Source organism: Nelusetta ayraudi, unplaced genomic scaffold (assembly GCF_046127955.1).
Source record: "Nelusetta ayraudi isolate G7.1 ecotype Tasmania unplaced genomic scaffold, CSIRO-AGI_Nayr_v1 ptg000017l, whole genome shotgun sequence".
Classification (NCBI taxonomy): Eukaryota; Metazoa; Chordata; class Actinopteri; order Tetraodontiformes; family Monacanthidae; genus Nelusetta; species Nelusetta ayraudi.
The window spans coordinates 9508366-9524839 of record NW_027466067.1 but is presented as its reverse complement, the minus strand read 5'-3'; the positions used below and the strand labels follow the sequence as shown (position 1 = coordinate 9524839).

General features: G+C 45.1%; 1 protein-coding gene across 2 annotated transcripts in view; it reads left to right on the top strand.

Annotated features, from left to right (window-relative positions):
- Positions 1 to 9893: 9893 nt before the first annotated feature.
- The window catches only part of col2a1b (collagen, type II, alpha 1b), a 39456-nt gene continuing 32875 nt past the window's right edge, over positions 9894 to 16474 (top strand). The window contains exons 1-6 of one of the 2 annotated variants that reach the window (XM_076025304.1): positions 9894 to 10208; positions 13493 to 13699; positions 14813 to 14829; positions 15225 to 15257; positions 15854 to 15886; positions 16169 to 16222. In XM_076025304.1, the coding sequence (XP_075881419.1) occupies positions 10118 to 10208; positions 13493 to 13699; positions 14813 to 14829; positions 15225 to 15257; positions 15854 to 15886; positions 16169 to 16222 (435 nt within the window). In that variant the 5' untranslated portion in view covers positions 9894 to 10117. The remainder of the gene's footprint in view (positions 10209 to 13492; positions 13700 to 14812; positions 14830 to 15224; positions 15258 to 15853; positions 15887 to 16168; positions 16223 to 16474) is intronic. The other variant, XM_076025305.1, reaches the window with a different exon arrangement.

The window sequence follows — 16474 nt, the reverse complement described above, 5'->3', positions numbered from 1 at the left end:
ACAACAACAAACACTTAAATTTAGTTGGGGAATCTTTTATTCATAGAAAAGCTCAGACAGTTATGGCGTCTAACAGGAGGACAGAAAGAAGCCGCAGGTCTTCTGTTTTTCATTAAGACTCAGCGTTACCTCTCTCTCTCTCTCTCTCTCTCTCTCTCTTACTCTCTCTCTCTCTCTCTCTCTCTCCCTCTCTCTCTCTAACACAGTCCAGCCTCGGGCTCAGCGAATCACCTCGTCTTTGCACCAGCCAGACACGCAGTGCTCAAAGTATCTTACTTCCACGACATGTTTGTGGTGAGGAAAAGTCAAAAAAATTTTTTATTGGTTTTGGAAAAAGTCAGATTCAACATAATATAACTCCAATGTTTTAATAAATTGAAGAGGTTTTTTTTTTTTTCTTTCTTTACTCCTTTTCCCTCCTGGATGTGTCAAACCCATCATTCGCGCTGTTTGAACAGGAGCTGCAGCAATTCTGTCCTTTGTGGAACATTCCATCAGCCACAGCTGCTGCTTTTACTCTTGTGGTTATACAACCTCACTGTAGTTTGAAACATAGGAGTTTTCAAAAAATCAATGCCTGCAGTTTGACTTAGAGGAGGTGTCATTGGACCTGAAAGTAGGGGGCGGGGATGTTATCCTTATCAAACACATTTGATCTTTGTAAGCATGTAGGGATTTGTTGTTAATCAGAGATATATGCTTCCAAGCACGGGATTACATTCCTGTCTGGTAAACCCAATGTCAGACATGTAAACAATGAAAACCTGGCAAAGATCTCCTTGAAGTCAAAAGAAATGAATGTCAATTCATATTTATCCTTCAGATCCAATTGTATTCTATCGTGTTTGCTTCTTTATTGTTTTACTTTTGAGGAATGCATCTGATTCTTAATTTGTTGGATTGATTTTGCTCGTTGTGATTGTCATGCAATGCAAAAGACTGCAGAAGCAACATAATTGCCCATTCGAATGGCCAGGAGGAGAAAAGAATGATTTGATTTGATTGTCCTTGGGAGAACGTCATGTTTGCTCTGCAATATAAAATATTCTCTTTCCTTCCTTCGAGCCTCTGCGCTAAGATAGTGCACCTGCTGTCAGCGGCTGGAACTCCGTATGAAATATTACCAGCTTTAGTTTTCACACTGTACCTGCAAATCAATGTTCCCCACCCCCGTCAAACCTGGACTGTGAGGTCTGGGAGTCTGGGTCACTCTCCTCCATCCTCTTGTTAACTTTTTATTACCCAAAATTATATGCCATAATTCCTTTTCCTGCTTGAACATAGGTTTAACGTGTAAACCTATGTTTGCTCAATTGCCCAATGAGCCGCCACCGTCCCATTTACAGTGGGGTTGTGTGACTGGCAACTGGCATGGAGTGAACGGGTTGCTTTAAGGATGAAAGGCAGCTGCTCTGCTCTTGACTTAATGGCACGTTTTTGGTCAAAACGTCTGTCATCTAAAGGGCTGGCATGCTTTAACCCCACTATTAACCCACTAAGAGGGAGATGCCGTGATTGGTGGATTATCTGACCCACTCTGGGCTCTGCTGTATGAGCCTGTTATCAAAAAAAAAATACAAGAATACCTGGCTGATTCAAAGGCGTTTGTAGCAGCAAGTGCTGAGCTTGTCGGCACAAAAGACCTTTTATGAGCAGCGGAAAGACGTATTTATGTGTTTATGGAGTGTGTGTGTGTGTGTGTGTGTGTGTGTGTGTGTGTGTGTGTGTGTGTGTGTAATGGGGTTTTGGGGGTTAACAGACGTAAAGAGGGGGTGTGTTCCAGGCAGAATCTATGCATACTGTACGTTCGCTGCAACCTGACACCAACCAATTTAACTGACAGTCTGTAATTATTACCAAATGTAGGTGTGGTGAGTTAAAACCTGGTTGCCTCCGAACTTCCTGTCATTTGATAGACAACTACAGATTTCAGGACCTGTGGTCTTGCTTTTGATGATTTTATTTGTGTTATATGTAATTGTAGGCCTTCTTTTTTTTGTTTAATTGAAAGCTGTAGCAAAGAAACAATCCAAGGATCTTTTTTTATTCTTTTCTTTTTAAATTGTCATGGAAATAGTTTTTTGGAGATGAACAGTATTTATTTTACATTGCATTTAAAGCTTTGTTTTTTTGTTTTTGTTTTTTAAATAAATAAATGTATATATGTATATGTATATATACATATACATATTTTCTGAATCAGCAGGTGCGAGAAATGTGGCTGAAGCCTCAAATTTATTGGTTAGTCCAAATGTCTCCACATCATCGTCACAATCAACCCCTCGAGTGTAACATCACTCCTAAAAAAATCTTCCGTCTAAGCGGAAACGGCTTCTACTCAAATGTCTCCCTTCCCCACCTTCATGTTTTTCACTTCCTGGTTTGATCTGCAGGACCTCTCTCCCCCGTAAATAGGACCATTCATGTGCCTAGCTGGGAGTGTTCGAGTGCAGGAAATGAGCACCATACGTGCGGGCCACTGGAAGCCCTCAGTACAGTGCCCCCCTCACAAATATGGCCTCCGGTGTTTTGACAGCGCTAGCTTCATTAGCTATCAGGTGCACATCAGGCAGGAATTGAGCGAAATGCCATCCGGGCGATTCGCGGCAGAGGTGGAAGGCTGGATCAAGTTTTCACACGTTTATCTTGTTTTCCAGCCACTTAAAAGCGATGTCAGGGCAAAATTACAGCTGGCAGTGCCACGGTGCTGAAATGTATTTGATAGCAAGGCTAATGAAAGGATTCTTATTACACACTAACAACACCGGCTGTTTCTTACCTTGCCTGGGGAAAGTTTGGATCTGTCCAATCATATCACAGCTCACAATCAATGAATGACAGCACTTTTTATATGTTGCGCCACAGTGTTTCTAAAACCTTCTACAGCTATCTCCATACACAGCATCTGGGCTTTTCAGACTCGTGGCAAGTCCAAATGTCCCCAGTAGGACAGTAATCAGAAAATGGCCTACTTTAAAGATTGGTGGCCAAATAAAAGAAGTAAGACATATGAATGGCTTTGCCTTTATCCCACCGCACTGCCGACCCGTTCCCATCCAAATGAATGTCAACAGTGTGAATGTAAAACCTAAGAGTCCATGGAGAACAGATGTATAGTGAGGGGGGCCCCCTGTGAAACCTTTCATGGACACTTGAGGTGTCATGTACTCTGGCGGCAGTAGTTCTGAATGCACTGACTGCCGGAAACTGTTATAAATCCAGCACCACCAGGAAAAGAGGAACTGCTTTAAAACATATTTTTCTATGTTAACCTTCTCAACGCAACGGCTGCCATTTGCCCTGGCAATAAACATCATGGCAGGATAGGACGCTGTTGGGATTGCTCCATAAAAGTAGTCCAACTACTGATTTCTGATTACTCCTTTAAAAAGTAATCTAATTACTTCTTTAACTACTTTGTTTCATAAGTACTCAGTTACTAATTGCTAATAATTACTTTACTTAAAAAAATATATAAAGTAAAAGTTGAGATCGTCTTGTTTCCTGAACATAACGTACAAAGAACCACAATATTCTTTGATTTAGTCGAGATGACCTCAAAATAATGTTTGTATTTCCAGCTACAAACGCAATCGCTGTTTTTTCTTTTGCGGCCGCCATGCTTGATTTGGTGCATCGTCACATATCAATGACGTTTCCAAATTTACAAAAATTCGTGGATACAAAGATATTTTTAGCTTGGAAAATATTTCAGGAAAGTAACGGAATCGTTACTCGATAAAGTAATTATGGTATAATAACCAGTTTTGCCACAGTAATCTTGTTACATTACTCTGTTACTAGAAAAAAGTAATTTAATTACAGTAGTGGATTACTTAGTAATAGATTAGTCGCCAACATTGCAAAGGGCTGGACGGAAACAAAATGAGGTGCGTTTATAGCGTTGGAAGTGAACGCGGCAAACTTGAGCGCTGCTGCGCAGAGAGGGGGACCGAAGAGCCTTTCCAAATACTTTGGTATTGAGAAAGAGGTGGGAACGCTGATCAGCCTGATAGACTAACCAGACACATGCAGAGAGGAGAAGGAGAGAGGAGAGAGGAGGAGCAAGCAGGGAGCAAAACTGAGCTGGAGCTTGGAGAGAAACGTCCAAGAAAATAAAACTCCCCCCTGAATTGGACTGGAGGCTGAACTCAGTGCCACCTGCGACACTTTGCCGCCAGGCGAAACGCAGCGCTCGGCACTGAGGCTACCGCTCCCCTCAGTCAAAAGTCTTGGGGGTCTTTGCTTGTGGAGTCATTATATAACAGGGTATACCTTAAAATGCCTTTCAGGAAGAAAAAAACCCCTCTTTGCCTGAGAAATATGTGAGGCAGTTCAGCAATGTGTACGTCAGCATTCACAAATACTCCTGAAATTTCCACTTCTCTCTCCCTCCCCCCAATCCCTCCCTCCCTCCCCCACACGTTCACTCCCCCCTCCGCCGGACACACATGCCAGGATCACTGAGACCTCTTCCAGAGATTTGGACTATTTCACGCCACTTCCCTCTTCCAGACTCTCCTTGAAGAGATTTCCACACACGTTGCCACATTTCTCCCGCTTTTCCCATTTTCCGAATTTGCTCTGCGAGACTCGCCCCGCGCCGACGGCGTGTGTTTGTTGCCGTCTTTTCCGAAATGTGCGTCCTCTCGCTCGTGAGGCATCGCCTCCTCTTCGCCGTGAAAGGCTGCTGGCTTTTTACCCCCGCTGGCTCTTAATCGTTTTTTAAGACTTTGCCTCACACTTGACGCTTTGCTGTCAACTGCCTCAAAGTCAAACAGTGAGGCCCCTGTGCGAGATGCTCATTGGCTTGTGCAAACATAAATCGGTGCGCGTTGTTGACTGATGTGCTCCGAGCTAGACGGGCCGATGTCCCTCAGCCCGGATCAGCCAGTTCACGGGAAAAGGCATCGCAAAATCAACTCGAAATCTTCATTCTCGATGAAGAACGTCACAAAGTAATCTGAAGAAAGTGCTTTAACCCATTGGGCATATAGGTTTCGCACGATCGTGGGTTCAAAATGATCATCATCAGAGGTTCAGTGTTGCGGCAGCCGTAAGCGTAACAGTGGCTGCTTCCAAACGAAAGCCATTAGGCCATTTGCTTTAAAGACCACAGCTCTTCACGGAGAATCAATAAACCCTTATCTTGAAGTGAACACAGTTTATTTGGTCGAGCTGGAAAACCATAAGAGAGTCGCTTCCCAGTCTGTTTAGTGTTGCATCAATAAACATCTAAGTACAAATGAAAACAACGCAGATTTTATTGGTGCTAGGCAAGGTTTACCGCTTAAGTCTACTTTTTTTTTTATATACCGTAACATTTGCTAGCTAAGGTGTAACTTAGTAATCGGACGTTGTATGTCTACAGTGTACTCTAGTAAAAAAAAAAAAGAAAAGTAAAAAAAGTTCAAAAAACAGTTATCAGTTGTCATTAACTTCACTGTGTTTCTTTTCATTCTTAAGACAATTATGGTGCACGGGTTGCTTTTACATGACAAATATAACAAGCAAAATCAGAAGTTTTCCTCAATAGAAAACAGAAGACGAAACACAAATGAGGAAAGAGCAAGAAAGCACGTCACTGTTGATAAATCCATAACAGCAGAGCATGCTTTGGGACATCATACCGACGATGGGAGAGCCTCAAAGTTCTTGCAGACATTTCTGCTTCTGTGTCTTTTCCGTGATGGAAACGACAACACTCGTGCATTCATCCCGTTCGATCCGCTGGCTGCCTGCCGTCGCTCGGCTCGAGCCTGCTTGGAAGCCGAGTGTGTTTTTGGACCGGCCGGTTACCTGCCTGTCCGACAATGCGTCCTTTCACGCTGGGAGCGGCCGGTGACGTCGCAGCGTTTGTTATTTCAGCGGCAATCACACATGGCCCCAGTTAGAGCCCTCAGTGCCATGTGCACCCCTCTCTCCTCACCGCCGCTCCCCCTTTCCACTGGCGGCGTCCCGCCCTCCCCTCCCCTCCCCGGCCCTCCCCTCCTCTCCCCTCCTCTCTCAGCTGTCCCCGTGCTTTACTCCCGCATTCCACCTCTCCCACCCGCCCCCTCCTCTCCTTTCTCTATTTTTCTGCCATTTTTTTCCCTACCTGTGCCCACCCACCTTTCTCTCTCTCTCTCTCTCTCTCTCTCTCTCTCTCTCTCTCTCTCCCACTCTCTGTCTGTCTTTTTTATTATTCCTCCATGCTCTCTGATTATCTTTCCAGACAAGCTTCATTCCTGGACAACTTCAGGCCTATATTCACAGGGCTCTTCCCATAATTTTCTGCCCCCTTTAAAAATGCGCCCCTTCAGTGAGAGGTGTGCGAGGCCGCGCCGGATTGAACTTCCTGTAGCTGTAATTTGTCACCGCGTCATAAATTCAGAGACACCTCTCCTCAGCTGGCACTTGCAAATCGCTGGAACACAATTGATGTTAGTCTAGAGAGAATTATATGCCGTGTGTGTCTTTATTTGTATTGTTTTGCTGTCCCTTTAGGGCAGCAAAACATTTGTATTGTTTTGCTGTCCCTGTAGGGCAGGAATGATCTTTAAGTCGGAGTTTATTTTCTCATTCACTCACATTAAGGACTCTGACACCCATTAATCTGGAAACTGCTTGGGAAAGATCACTTGAGTTCAGCACAGAGACATTTTAAAGACAAATAGCCAAAGGACAGAGCAGACGGTCTTGCAGACATAATTAAGCTTTGCAGGTCTGAATCAAATTCTTCGTCTTCGCTACTCGACATTGATCCTTAATACTCAAACCACATGTTGCTCTGACTCTCTGAGACGTAGCGACGGACGAGAGCACAGAATGGCTTCATCTCGTCTTCGTCTTTGACGCTTTCAGATAGATAGAGCTTTTAAATATCGCTTGTATCCCCCCCAAAAAATGAAGTTCTTTCATTCACTTGGTTTAAGGTGAGCGGACAAGGTCTCGAAACTCCGAAGGCAGCAGCTGCTGCAGCCAGACTTCCACTAACTTGCGGCAATGATCCGGAGCTGCGGCTGATTTTAGGTCTGACGCCTATGAATAGATAATGGTTGGTTAAGTGTTTTAACAAGTCTTTCATCCTTGCATGGAGCCCAGTTTAAGGGCGCAGAGCGACACTTTACCAAAGGACGACAATTGTAATTTGCTCGGAAACACTGGCACACGTACTGGTTGCGCAGGGTCAAAATGCGAATGTCTGTGGAGAAGCTGAAGTTGAATGAGCTCCTGCTGATGCAGGTTTTAGCATCTTTATTTCATTTTGGACCAATAACAAGCACCCCCAACAGCATATTTTCCTCTGTTTACAGCCTCCTGCAGAACAAACACCTACCTGGCTGGCATTGTTGCCACTACCCTCCAGTGGGGTGAAGGGTGAATTCCAAAATCAGATAAAATGAGAGAGAGAGAGAGAAATATAACAGTTGGGTAGATTGAATCTTTACATGAATTAATTGACAAACTACAGACACATAAGGATTCATTTTGTATAAAGTGGAATTTTAATACAAATGTCATACAAGTACAATACAATGTGTTCTAGGAACAGTGTCAAACAGACAGATTTGTCGGGGTGAACGACATCAGTCGGCAAAAAATTGGATCAACCGCCGTAAAAAAGAAGCATAGAAAGCTTCTGTCCGCCCGCGATTACCCTACTTGCAGGTGTTTACAACAGGGAATTCCACACGACACCGGCTTGAACCTGGACTCAATAAACGACCCCCTCAAACTGACGTGCAGTAGGATTCCCCGACCCGCCGGACGACCGCCGCTCTCCACACAGAAGCCGCAGAGAAAGAGCCCGGCGCTAATGCAGGGCGCAGCAGCTGCTCCAATAAAGTGCAAGGGCGAGGTCAAAGGTCAGAGATCACAGGCCTCAACCTGCTGCCAAAGAGGGGGGTCGAGGGATGGACCCTTCTTAAAAAACGATGCGACCAAACTGTTCCTTGCCATTTATATCTGGCGTAGCTGCGGTGCCAGAGTACAAGTGGCCCTCGGCGGCACCATTGTGAGCTCTCATTTAGCGGCGTAGATTTACGACAATGGTTACACGTGTCGGGTTAAGAGTGGGTGACAGCGCCAACACTAAACATGACATTAGTCCCGAGGGCTGGTGGCTTGTTTGCCTTGGCCGCTTGCCCTCTGTGAAGAGGAGCGGCCCTGGAGATTATCATGATAGGAGCCGCGCAAAGTGTTGCGCAAAGTGCTGTTTTGACTTTGGAAATAATGAGCGGCAATTAAATGCATTAATTTGCAGTTGAAATGGCAGCAATAGATATTTTGGAAACTGTCAGGCCGACTGTTACCTGCAGCCGCACTCGGCAGTCAGACAGACAGACAGACAGACAGACAGACATTATTTCAATCATATATTTGCCTGTCTATTCACTTCAGTTGCAAAATGAATAGGCCACCGTCCTCTACCTGTTCAACCTACCCATTCAGAATGGTGTGATAGTGTGCTGTACTGCAGTCCCTCAGATCATTTATCCTCCACAGCCTTTGTTTGGATGCCACTGTCCCCCCCATTAGGTCCAATCCCTTCTCTGAGCTTTCATCCAGCCCACTGAACACTCAGGTCAGTGCAGCTCTTATTACAGCCAGTAAAGACAGTAGTGGTCAACCAAGGTGCCTTCAATGTTGTAATGAGGAAATAGGGGGGGGGGAATAACTCAGAGGCTAAGAAATAATTCAAGTGTTTGTAGGCATTTTCTCAGAGGATGAGGTGTTTGCAGCGGACATATTTTTATATATATATATATATAATACGGATTTAACAAATCAATCCTGTAGTCTGTTATGCTTAACCCAAACAGAACTTGCAGCTGGGGGGGAAACGAATAAAAAAATATAGAGAGAAATAACAGATAAAGAAGTGAGGTATTTTGTTTGTGGTGGCTGTTTATGATTTTGTTCTTTTCTTTCTATTTGTTGCTTGGATGGCACAGGCAGGTGGTGTTTAATTCTTGCTCGCTGACATCGATTCGAATTCTGTTTGCCTTCGTCTGGTCATCTACACACAGAAATTTGATGTTCTAACCCAAGTTGAATAGTTTCATACTGGCCAACATGCCTTAAGGTTGCTTAAAGTCAGCCTACCAGATACTCACTAGTTGTTATAATGAACTTTGTTTGCCCAATTATCCAAATAAAAAGATGAATTGATAATTGTTGGTTAAGTGTTAAGTCTTCCATGCATGGAGCAGACGGTAACTGTAGTTTGCTTGGAACTGCTGGTACAAATGGTTGAACATCAGTCTTTCTGAAGAATTTTTTTCAAGTTTTTTTTTTTTTTTTTTGGAACGTGTGTGTGTGTACTTTTATGGTTTTGAATAGAAATGAGGTACTTAATTAAGAACAGTAACTTTCATGATACACAACCAATGACTGACTGATGCCAATTGATTCACTGATGTCACACCTTTTCCTGTTCAGAGCGACTTTACAAAGTGGATTCTGCTAAAGGATTTTGCTATCGTGACCCTGCGAGTTAACTCAAATACCTTCAAATCCATTTCATTGTGAAACTATTCTACTTCAGACATTTCCCAGCAAAGTTTCACTCCAAACATGGATGGAATCAATTACCCATCTTCAAGGGTATAGCTCACAAACACAGAGGCCAATTACTCAATTATGGAAAATGGGGCATTTTTGTGTGATTTCTATGAACAGGAATCGGTGGGGGCAGCGGGGAGGGAGAAAGTGGGCGGGGCATGACGCTCTTTTTTTTTTGGGTTCGGCAGCGGCAGCACGTGTGGAGAGGAGTGGTCTGATTGTGGAAGAATGGAACCTGTGAGACCGAATGGGAGGGAAACGGGGCTCAGATTTCAGCCTGACGGGGGGCAAGGGGCCGGACTGATATTTGGGAATATACGAAGATTCATTGAAGGCAGCACCGACATAAAACTACAGCGGCTGGCCTGAAGTGGTCGGTGCTGAGTTGGTGCTGCAGGTCCGGGTCCTGCCACTGGATTTTGTGTTTTTTGGGGGGAGACAGAGGGGTTGAGTTTCGAATGGTTCGGCGTCTGTAACCGGTGGGACTCACACGGCAAAGTACTGAAAGAAAGCTCCGCTCCCTTCTTCCTTTTCTTCACCCCTGGCGGCTTTGCATGTCTAATATTTAGACATGTTCAGCTTCGTGGATTCCAGGACTGTACTGCTACTTGTAGCATCCCAAGTCTGTCTATTAGCCCTCGTGAGGTGTCAAGAGGACGACCGTAAGTGACAGCTGCTTCTTCTCCCTCTCTCCCTGTCTGAACTTTGATGCCACGCAGTCAAACTTTTCTTCTTTTTAATTTGTCAGAGTCAAAATTATGTCCATGCAAAAGAAAAGAAACGTTCCTGCTTTTGGTGCTGTTGTAACTTTTTTTTTTTTGCGCGCGCGCGTATTATTCGGGAGAATATTGAAAATCCTTCATTTGCGTTTTTGTTTTTTTTGTTTGTTTTTTTTAAAGAAAATGTGAAAGGGGATGTTTTGTCACGAAGCACGAAGAAAGTCGTTTGTGGTTTTATCTGCACATCGCGATGTGACGCGACACGCGCAGAGGTGTCGACGTGCGTAAAAGTGATGAAAAGTTTGGAGATGTGCGGCGACTTCAAAGGGGAGAAACGCAGAGTTTGGTGGACTTTTCTGTTTTTTTCTGCCCCTGCTTCGTTATAATAAATTATATTACAGTCTTTTAGGTACTTTGTGTGTTGCATTTGATTGTGTAGAGTGCAGGGTGGTGCAAAGTGAAGAGGCTCCGCTGACCTCCGAGCCTGACCCTCACCTCCATCGATCCGCTGCCCTGCCTTACGTTACTGGACACCTGTGGCCGCTTTAACGGCCCTCGTTTCACTTAATATAGAGGCGAAGGAGGGTGGGGTGGGCAAAAAGCGAAAGGTGGTCAGGCTCAAGGGCCTTTGGTGAAAAGTGTTCACATTCCATTGCTGTCAGAGGGCACCCGGGCAAATCCCGGCTTGTTGAGACAAAAAAAAAAGGTGCACTAATGACCAAAATTCTCATTTAAAAAAGGTGAGGAGGGGGCTCGAAGTGACAGCTTTCATATTCAACCCCCGCAAGACTTTTGGTGAGTCTGATGCACTGTGGCAGGCTTTAATGTCTGTGGAGGGAATATCCATCCTGCTTATTGATCGTGCTGTCCACAAGGGACACTGGAGGGAGAGTGAGAGTGCACCAGCAGGTTGGGGCCAGAAAAAAAAAAAAGTTCCATACAGTATTTCCATCTGCTTAAAAGATCACGGATGACAGACAGAGTATAGAGAGGCAAAGCCAGAGTGCAAAAGAGAGGTGATTGGAAAAGAAATAAGACCTGGAATTTTTTTTTTCTTTCTTCCTTTTTCTCGGTATTTGCAGAACTCAGAAAGTCAGAGTTGGCGAGCAGAGGAAAGGTGCATTTTCCACACAGATGACAGTGAAAAGAAACGTGGGTGAAAAATATGGCCGAGCAACTGAAGGTCTCGGGTTACTTCAAAATAGGCCCCGTAGGCCATAAAGCAAAGGCCATTTTTCTTAGTGTTTTTCAGGTAGACGCTGAGATGGTAAAGGTTTCTCACTGTCACCACTGCACAGTGGGCGTAAACGTCCCCCAGGCACCCAGAATGGACAATTTCTTTGATTCCCATTACTGGGGTCACTGCCCGAGCCTTCACGCAGGTGAGGCGGGCGGCCAACAGCTCGTCTGAAAGAAACAGAAGAGATGAAACCTCTCCGGTGTCCCCTCCGACACTCTGGGTTCACTCTCAAAATGTCTTTGTTCACTTCCACTCTCCTGGAAAACGGCGCGGCTGCCAACTTATGGGGGGAAAAGGAGGCGCACAAATTATCCCGAGCGACGAAAAGCCAGATTTCTGAGAGCACTCCCTCGACACAGAGGGCCTCCTTGTTTCCAGAATATTCCCTATCAGGAGAATCTCTCGTATGTGTCTCAGTGGAAGGACAGGTGCGGCCTTTTATTCTTATATTTTTTCCACGAGCGGAACGATCTGAAAAGCGCGAGGTGTCTGCATGAAAGCTGCCTGTTTTCTTTCATGTGTTTGCGTTGGCCTGGGACGCGGCTATAGCTTCCAGATGGAGGGGGGTTAAAATGCGGCCCCGTGTTTATACAAGGCAATAGTTTGTGAATTGCCCACTCTGTATCGCTCCAGAAAGACCTCATTCATTGGTGCCGAGGTCCCTCAGGTTGCCCTAGACTTAAGTAGAGCTCAAAGGTAAATATGGCTACTGTACTCGCTCCCGACGCTGCTCTCTCCCTCCGGCCAGTCTGCGCGCACCCTGGCCTCTTTGTTTTGGTGCGTCATTCATCCCTTCGGTTCGGGTTCAGCGGCTCCACTCGCTGCCTTTCCAACTATTTGCCCACCATGTTTAAAAGTCTGCTCCCCCCAAAGCCAGAGTGCGGGTAATCGTCAAGCGCATTGTTGCATTTTCCCCCCCGAGAGCTGCAATTTACGACAAGTACAGTACCTGTATTGAAGCGTCGCCCCGCCTCCGCAGCCCTCAGGTATGCACGCTTGGCCAAGCTGTGCTGTCAGGGAGGGGGGATGAAAAAAATCCAAACTTTTTTTTCTTCTTTTTTTTATCATGTGAATGCAAAGTCTGTCTGTCTCCGCTGCAGTAAATTAGGGAGTCTCCCGCAATGTAAACTTGCCCTATATTTAACTCTGGGAGGAATTTGGGCGCATGGGCTGCTGCCCCAGTGATGTTATTGGAGGTTTCCTGCAGGTGTTGCTCAGATCCAGCGGGATTGTGTGATTCAACACCGCCCCCCTGTGGTGATGAGAGGTTTTTTTTTTGTTTGTTTTGTGTTTTATTCAACGCATGGAGCCTCCACACTCATTGCGGATTAATGGATGTCGGAAGGTTTTGTTGTTTGTTTTTAGATTAGTGTTTGGACACTTCTGTGTGTTTTGTAGAGCAACAAATATATGGAGGGCTTCTGCTGATGTTGATTTTCACTGGTTGGAGGCAGATTCGTCCATTCGCTTTGTCGTCTTCAGTATGAACTGAGAGTTTGGAAACATTGTTTGTTCAGTTTGCAAGCCGTATTTCACTTATTTTTCTTCAAAAGTTGATAAATTCCTTACTTCATAGAAAATACTGTTGCCTCAACCGTCATTGAAAGTAATATTCTTCTGATAGCAAAAAGTAACAGCATCGACAACCCTTTTTCTTTTTTTTTTTTTTTTTTTACAAAAACCCAATTTAGATTGTTTCATCATTTAACAAGAAGCAACTGAAATTAATTGGTCTTATTTTGACTTTTTATTTGGGTACATTATTTTGAAATGCACAATATTTTGAAATGCACAATATTTTGAAATACAAGTTATCCAGTGTCTGTGTTTTCCACCTGAACAGTAGATGTGGGACGTGTGTTGCTGTTTGTGCCATACTTTAAAAAAAAAAAACAGAATCATTATTATTTTTTCAAGTTTTCCTAACAGGTGTGTAACCATCTTCTTTACCCCCACTGTCTTCCCCTCTGTGCGACCTGACGCACAGAGGATGTTTTTAGCTGCATGCAGGACGGACAGCGCCACAGCGACAAAGACGTGTGGAAACCGGAACCTTGTCGCATCTGTGTGTGCGACACCGGCTCCGTCCTGTGTGACGATATTGTCTGCGAGGAGCTAAAAGACTGCCCCAAACCCGAGATCCCATTCGGAGAGTGTTGCCCCATCTGTGCTGCTGACCAGTCTCCACCCATTGGTTGTAATTTATTTATCTCGCACCTCTCATAAATAAATTACCCCATTGCCACATCATGTTGCTTCGTTTGGGGAGGGAAGCGACGGTCCGGTATCGATCAAAGGTCGGCCGCGTGAAGTTTAATCGCTCGTTGGCTGGATGCGTTCATTAATTCCGCGCCGACCTCTGATTGCGATGCGGCCTTCCGTCCTCAAAGGAAACAAATGATAGGGACTTGAAAAGCGGCAGTGACACTTCAGAGCAGAGGCTACCGTTGATGTCCTCCTGTTTCCACCGCTGGCTCACCTTGGCCCCAGCTTGTTTGAATATTCTCTCCTTCCCAGAGTATCATGAAGACATGTGGGAGTCATTAAGGAAATACCTCAGCCGAGCAGACGCGGCCTCACATTTCTACCCCGTAGACTCTCCAAGAGCCGGGGGGGGGGGGGGGGGGGGGATGCGACGATCCATTGAGACTTTTTTGACTGGGACCTGACAAATCTCCCGCCCGCTAAACAAGAAGCAATCTGGCCAGATTTCAGAATCAAAGCGTTCTGAGAGTGGAAATCAGCAGTGTCACTGTTTGCTTTGCATGCCTCACAAACTGCTTCCATTCTGCACCATCGCTTCAAGACAAACAAAGCTCAGTACCCTTTAATACCTACTGAAGAGTCCAGGCTGTGTCATTAACAGTTAAGTTGGCATTCAAGAGTAAGATCAGGTCATTCCTAACATGTTTTCTGCAGCTATACAGCCGCAATGGCTGCCTCGTTTGAAAAAGAAATGTGTGCTAATGCTATCGCTAACCCTGAACAGGACAATGCTAGGCCTAGCGGGACAGATCCGCTTCATTCAGACTCGTCTATTGCTTTCGCTCCCTTGCGCTCCCGTATGGGTGCTTTGCTTTTTTGCTCCGAGCTCTGCCAACACTTCATCCATCCTGATGGGCTCTTTGGGAAGCTCCAAGCTTATTTGGTGGTGGTCCACTTTAATATAGCAAGACACAACCGGTCATAAGCGTGTGTAGACTCTTAGGGAAACTACTCAGGAACCCTGTTGAAGCGGCGCCATGTCTGCACCATTCCACTAACTGTGCTGTGTTTCTCCTCCTCCACCTGTGCTGCCGCAAAACAGGAGTCCCAGGAGCAAAGGTGAGAGCCTGCGGGATGTTAGCGTAGCACGCTATCTTGTCCGCGCGTGAATGTGTCTGAGTGTGGTCAGGTATTGTGCCTCTGTGTGCTGCTAAATGATTATTATACCCGCGTTGGTCCGAGAGGGCTGATATCAGCGCTGCAGCAGCTGCTCTTTATGGATTTAGGCCAGACGTTGATATGAAAGAGCCTTTTCCAGATGGATGATACTTATTTCCTCTGTGAGGCTGCGGGCTGTATTTACGATTCTCCTCGGCTAACTGCAGGAGATGCTTATTGTCGGCAGTGTCTCGCTGACCGGTTGAACATTAGGATTGAGATGCCAATGAATGTGTTTGCAGTCTAAATCCTAATTGGTGTTTTTTTTGGTTTTTCTTCTTCCTCTGTACCATCAGGGCCAGAAAGGTGAACCCGGAGACATTACCGATGTAAGTCCCACCGCATAGAACCCATCAGTGACATCAATTCAATTCAGTGGTATCCCATGTGATCTAGACAGCGATCCAAACGCTTGCAAACCCTCTTTTAGAGTCCACAAATTAATTTGTATATTTTTTTTGATTTTGCGAGAAATGTTTTTATGTGTTATTGAGATGTTTGTTGCCAGAAAGGAAGTTCTGCTGCTGCGTTAGAGCTGCACCTGGAAATGGTTTAGCCCGTCTGAGGAAATAAAAGTGCATGCCAGGAAAGGAAAATACCTTGTTTATAGTACTAGTTTTCTTAAAAAGCTTTGCCCGAAGAGATTAACAAGTAACAAGCCTGCTGTGATGGAAAAACAAAAAAAAAAAAGATACCCACACACACACACACACACACACACACACACACACACACACACACACACACACACACTTGCAGGGCAACCAAATCTGATTGTGTAGCTACATCTGGAAAATGAAAGCTGAATCTCAGGAATAGTGGGATTGCATGCTCCGACGTGCCCTCTATAATGCTATGTTGGCTTCAAAGATGAGAGATAATTGACATCTTTACCTATTTTTTTCCTTTTTTTTTTCTTGTACAGGTTGTAGGACCAAGAGGACCAGGTGGCCCGATGGTACGCCATTTGTTTTTTTATTTTTTTAAATGTTTTTTTTTTGCATTGAGACTTTTGGCTCAATTTCCTCCTCTTTCAAACAAACAAACTGTGCGCTTTTGTGAAAGGAGCTCCTTTTTGAGCGTCAAGGCCGTTCGTTGACCTGCCGGTCGCGGCCACAGGAAATGGAAACGTGATCTGACGTAGCGGTCGCACTTCAGGCTGCGCGGGCCGCAGCCCCTTTTTCTTCCGAGGCGGCTCCTGAACTTACTGACGCCTCCGCCGCCTCCTCCTTCTCACCAGGGCCCGCCAGGAGAGCAGGGATCACGTGGACCCAGAGGAGATAAAGGAGAGAAGGTCAGTTTGAAAAGTGAAATCCATCCTTTCTTTTGCCGCTGGAGGAGATTTTTTTTCGCTCAGACTTTGGGATGTGAGACGTACACGTCCATGATGAAAACTCCTGCACTTCTCCGGAATGTCATCAACGTGTCGTCCTTTAAAGATTGCGTTGCTGTATCATTGAGCAAGAAAATAAGGCCACACTGTTAGATTTTTTTTTCTTTCTTTTTTTTTTGGTTTCGTTTTGCTTTGCCCGTTAAAGCGGTTTTA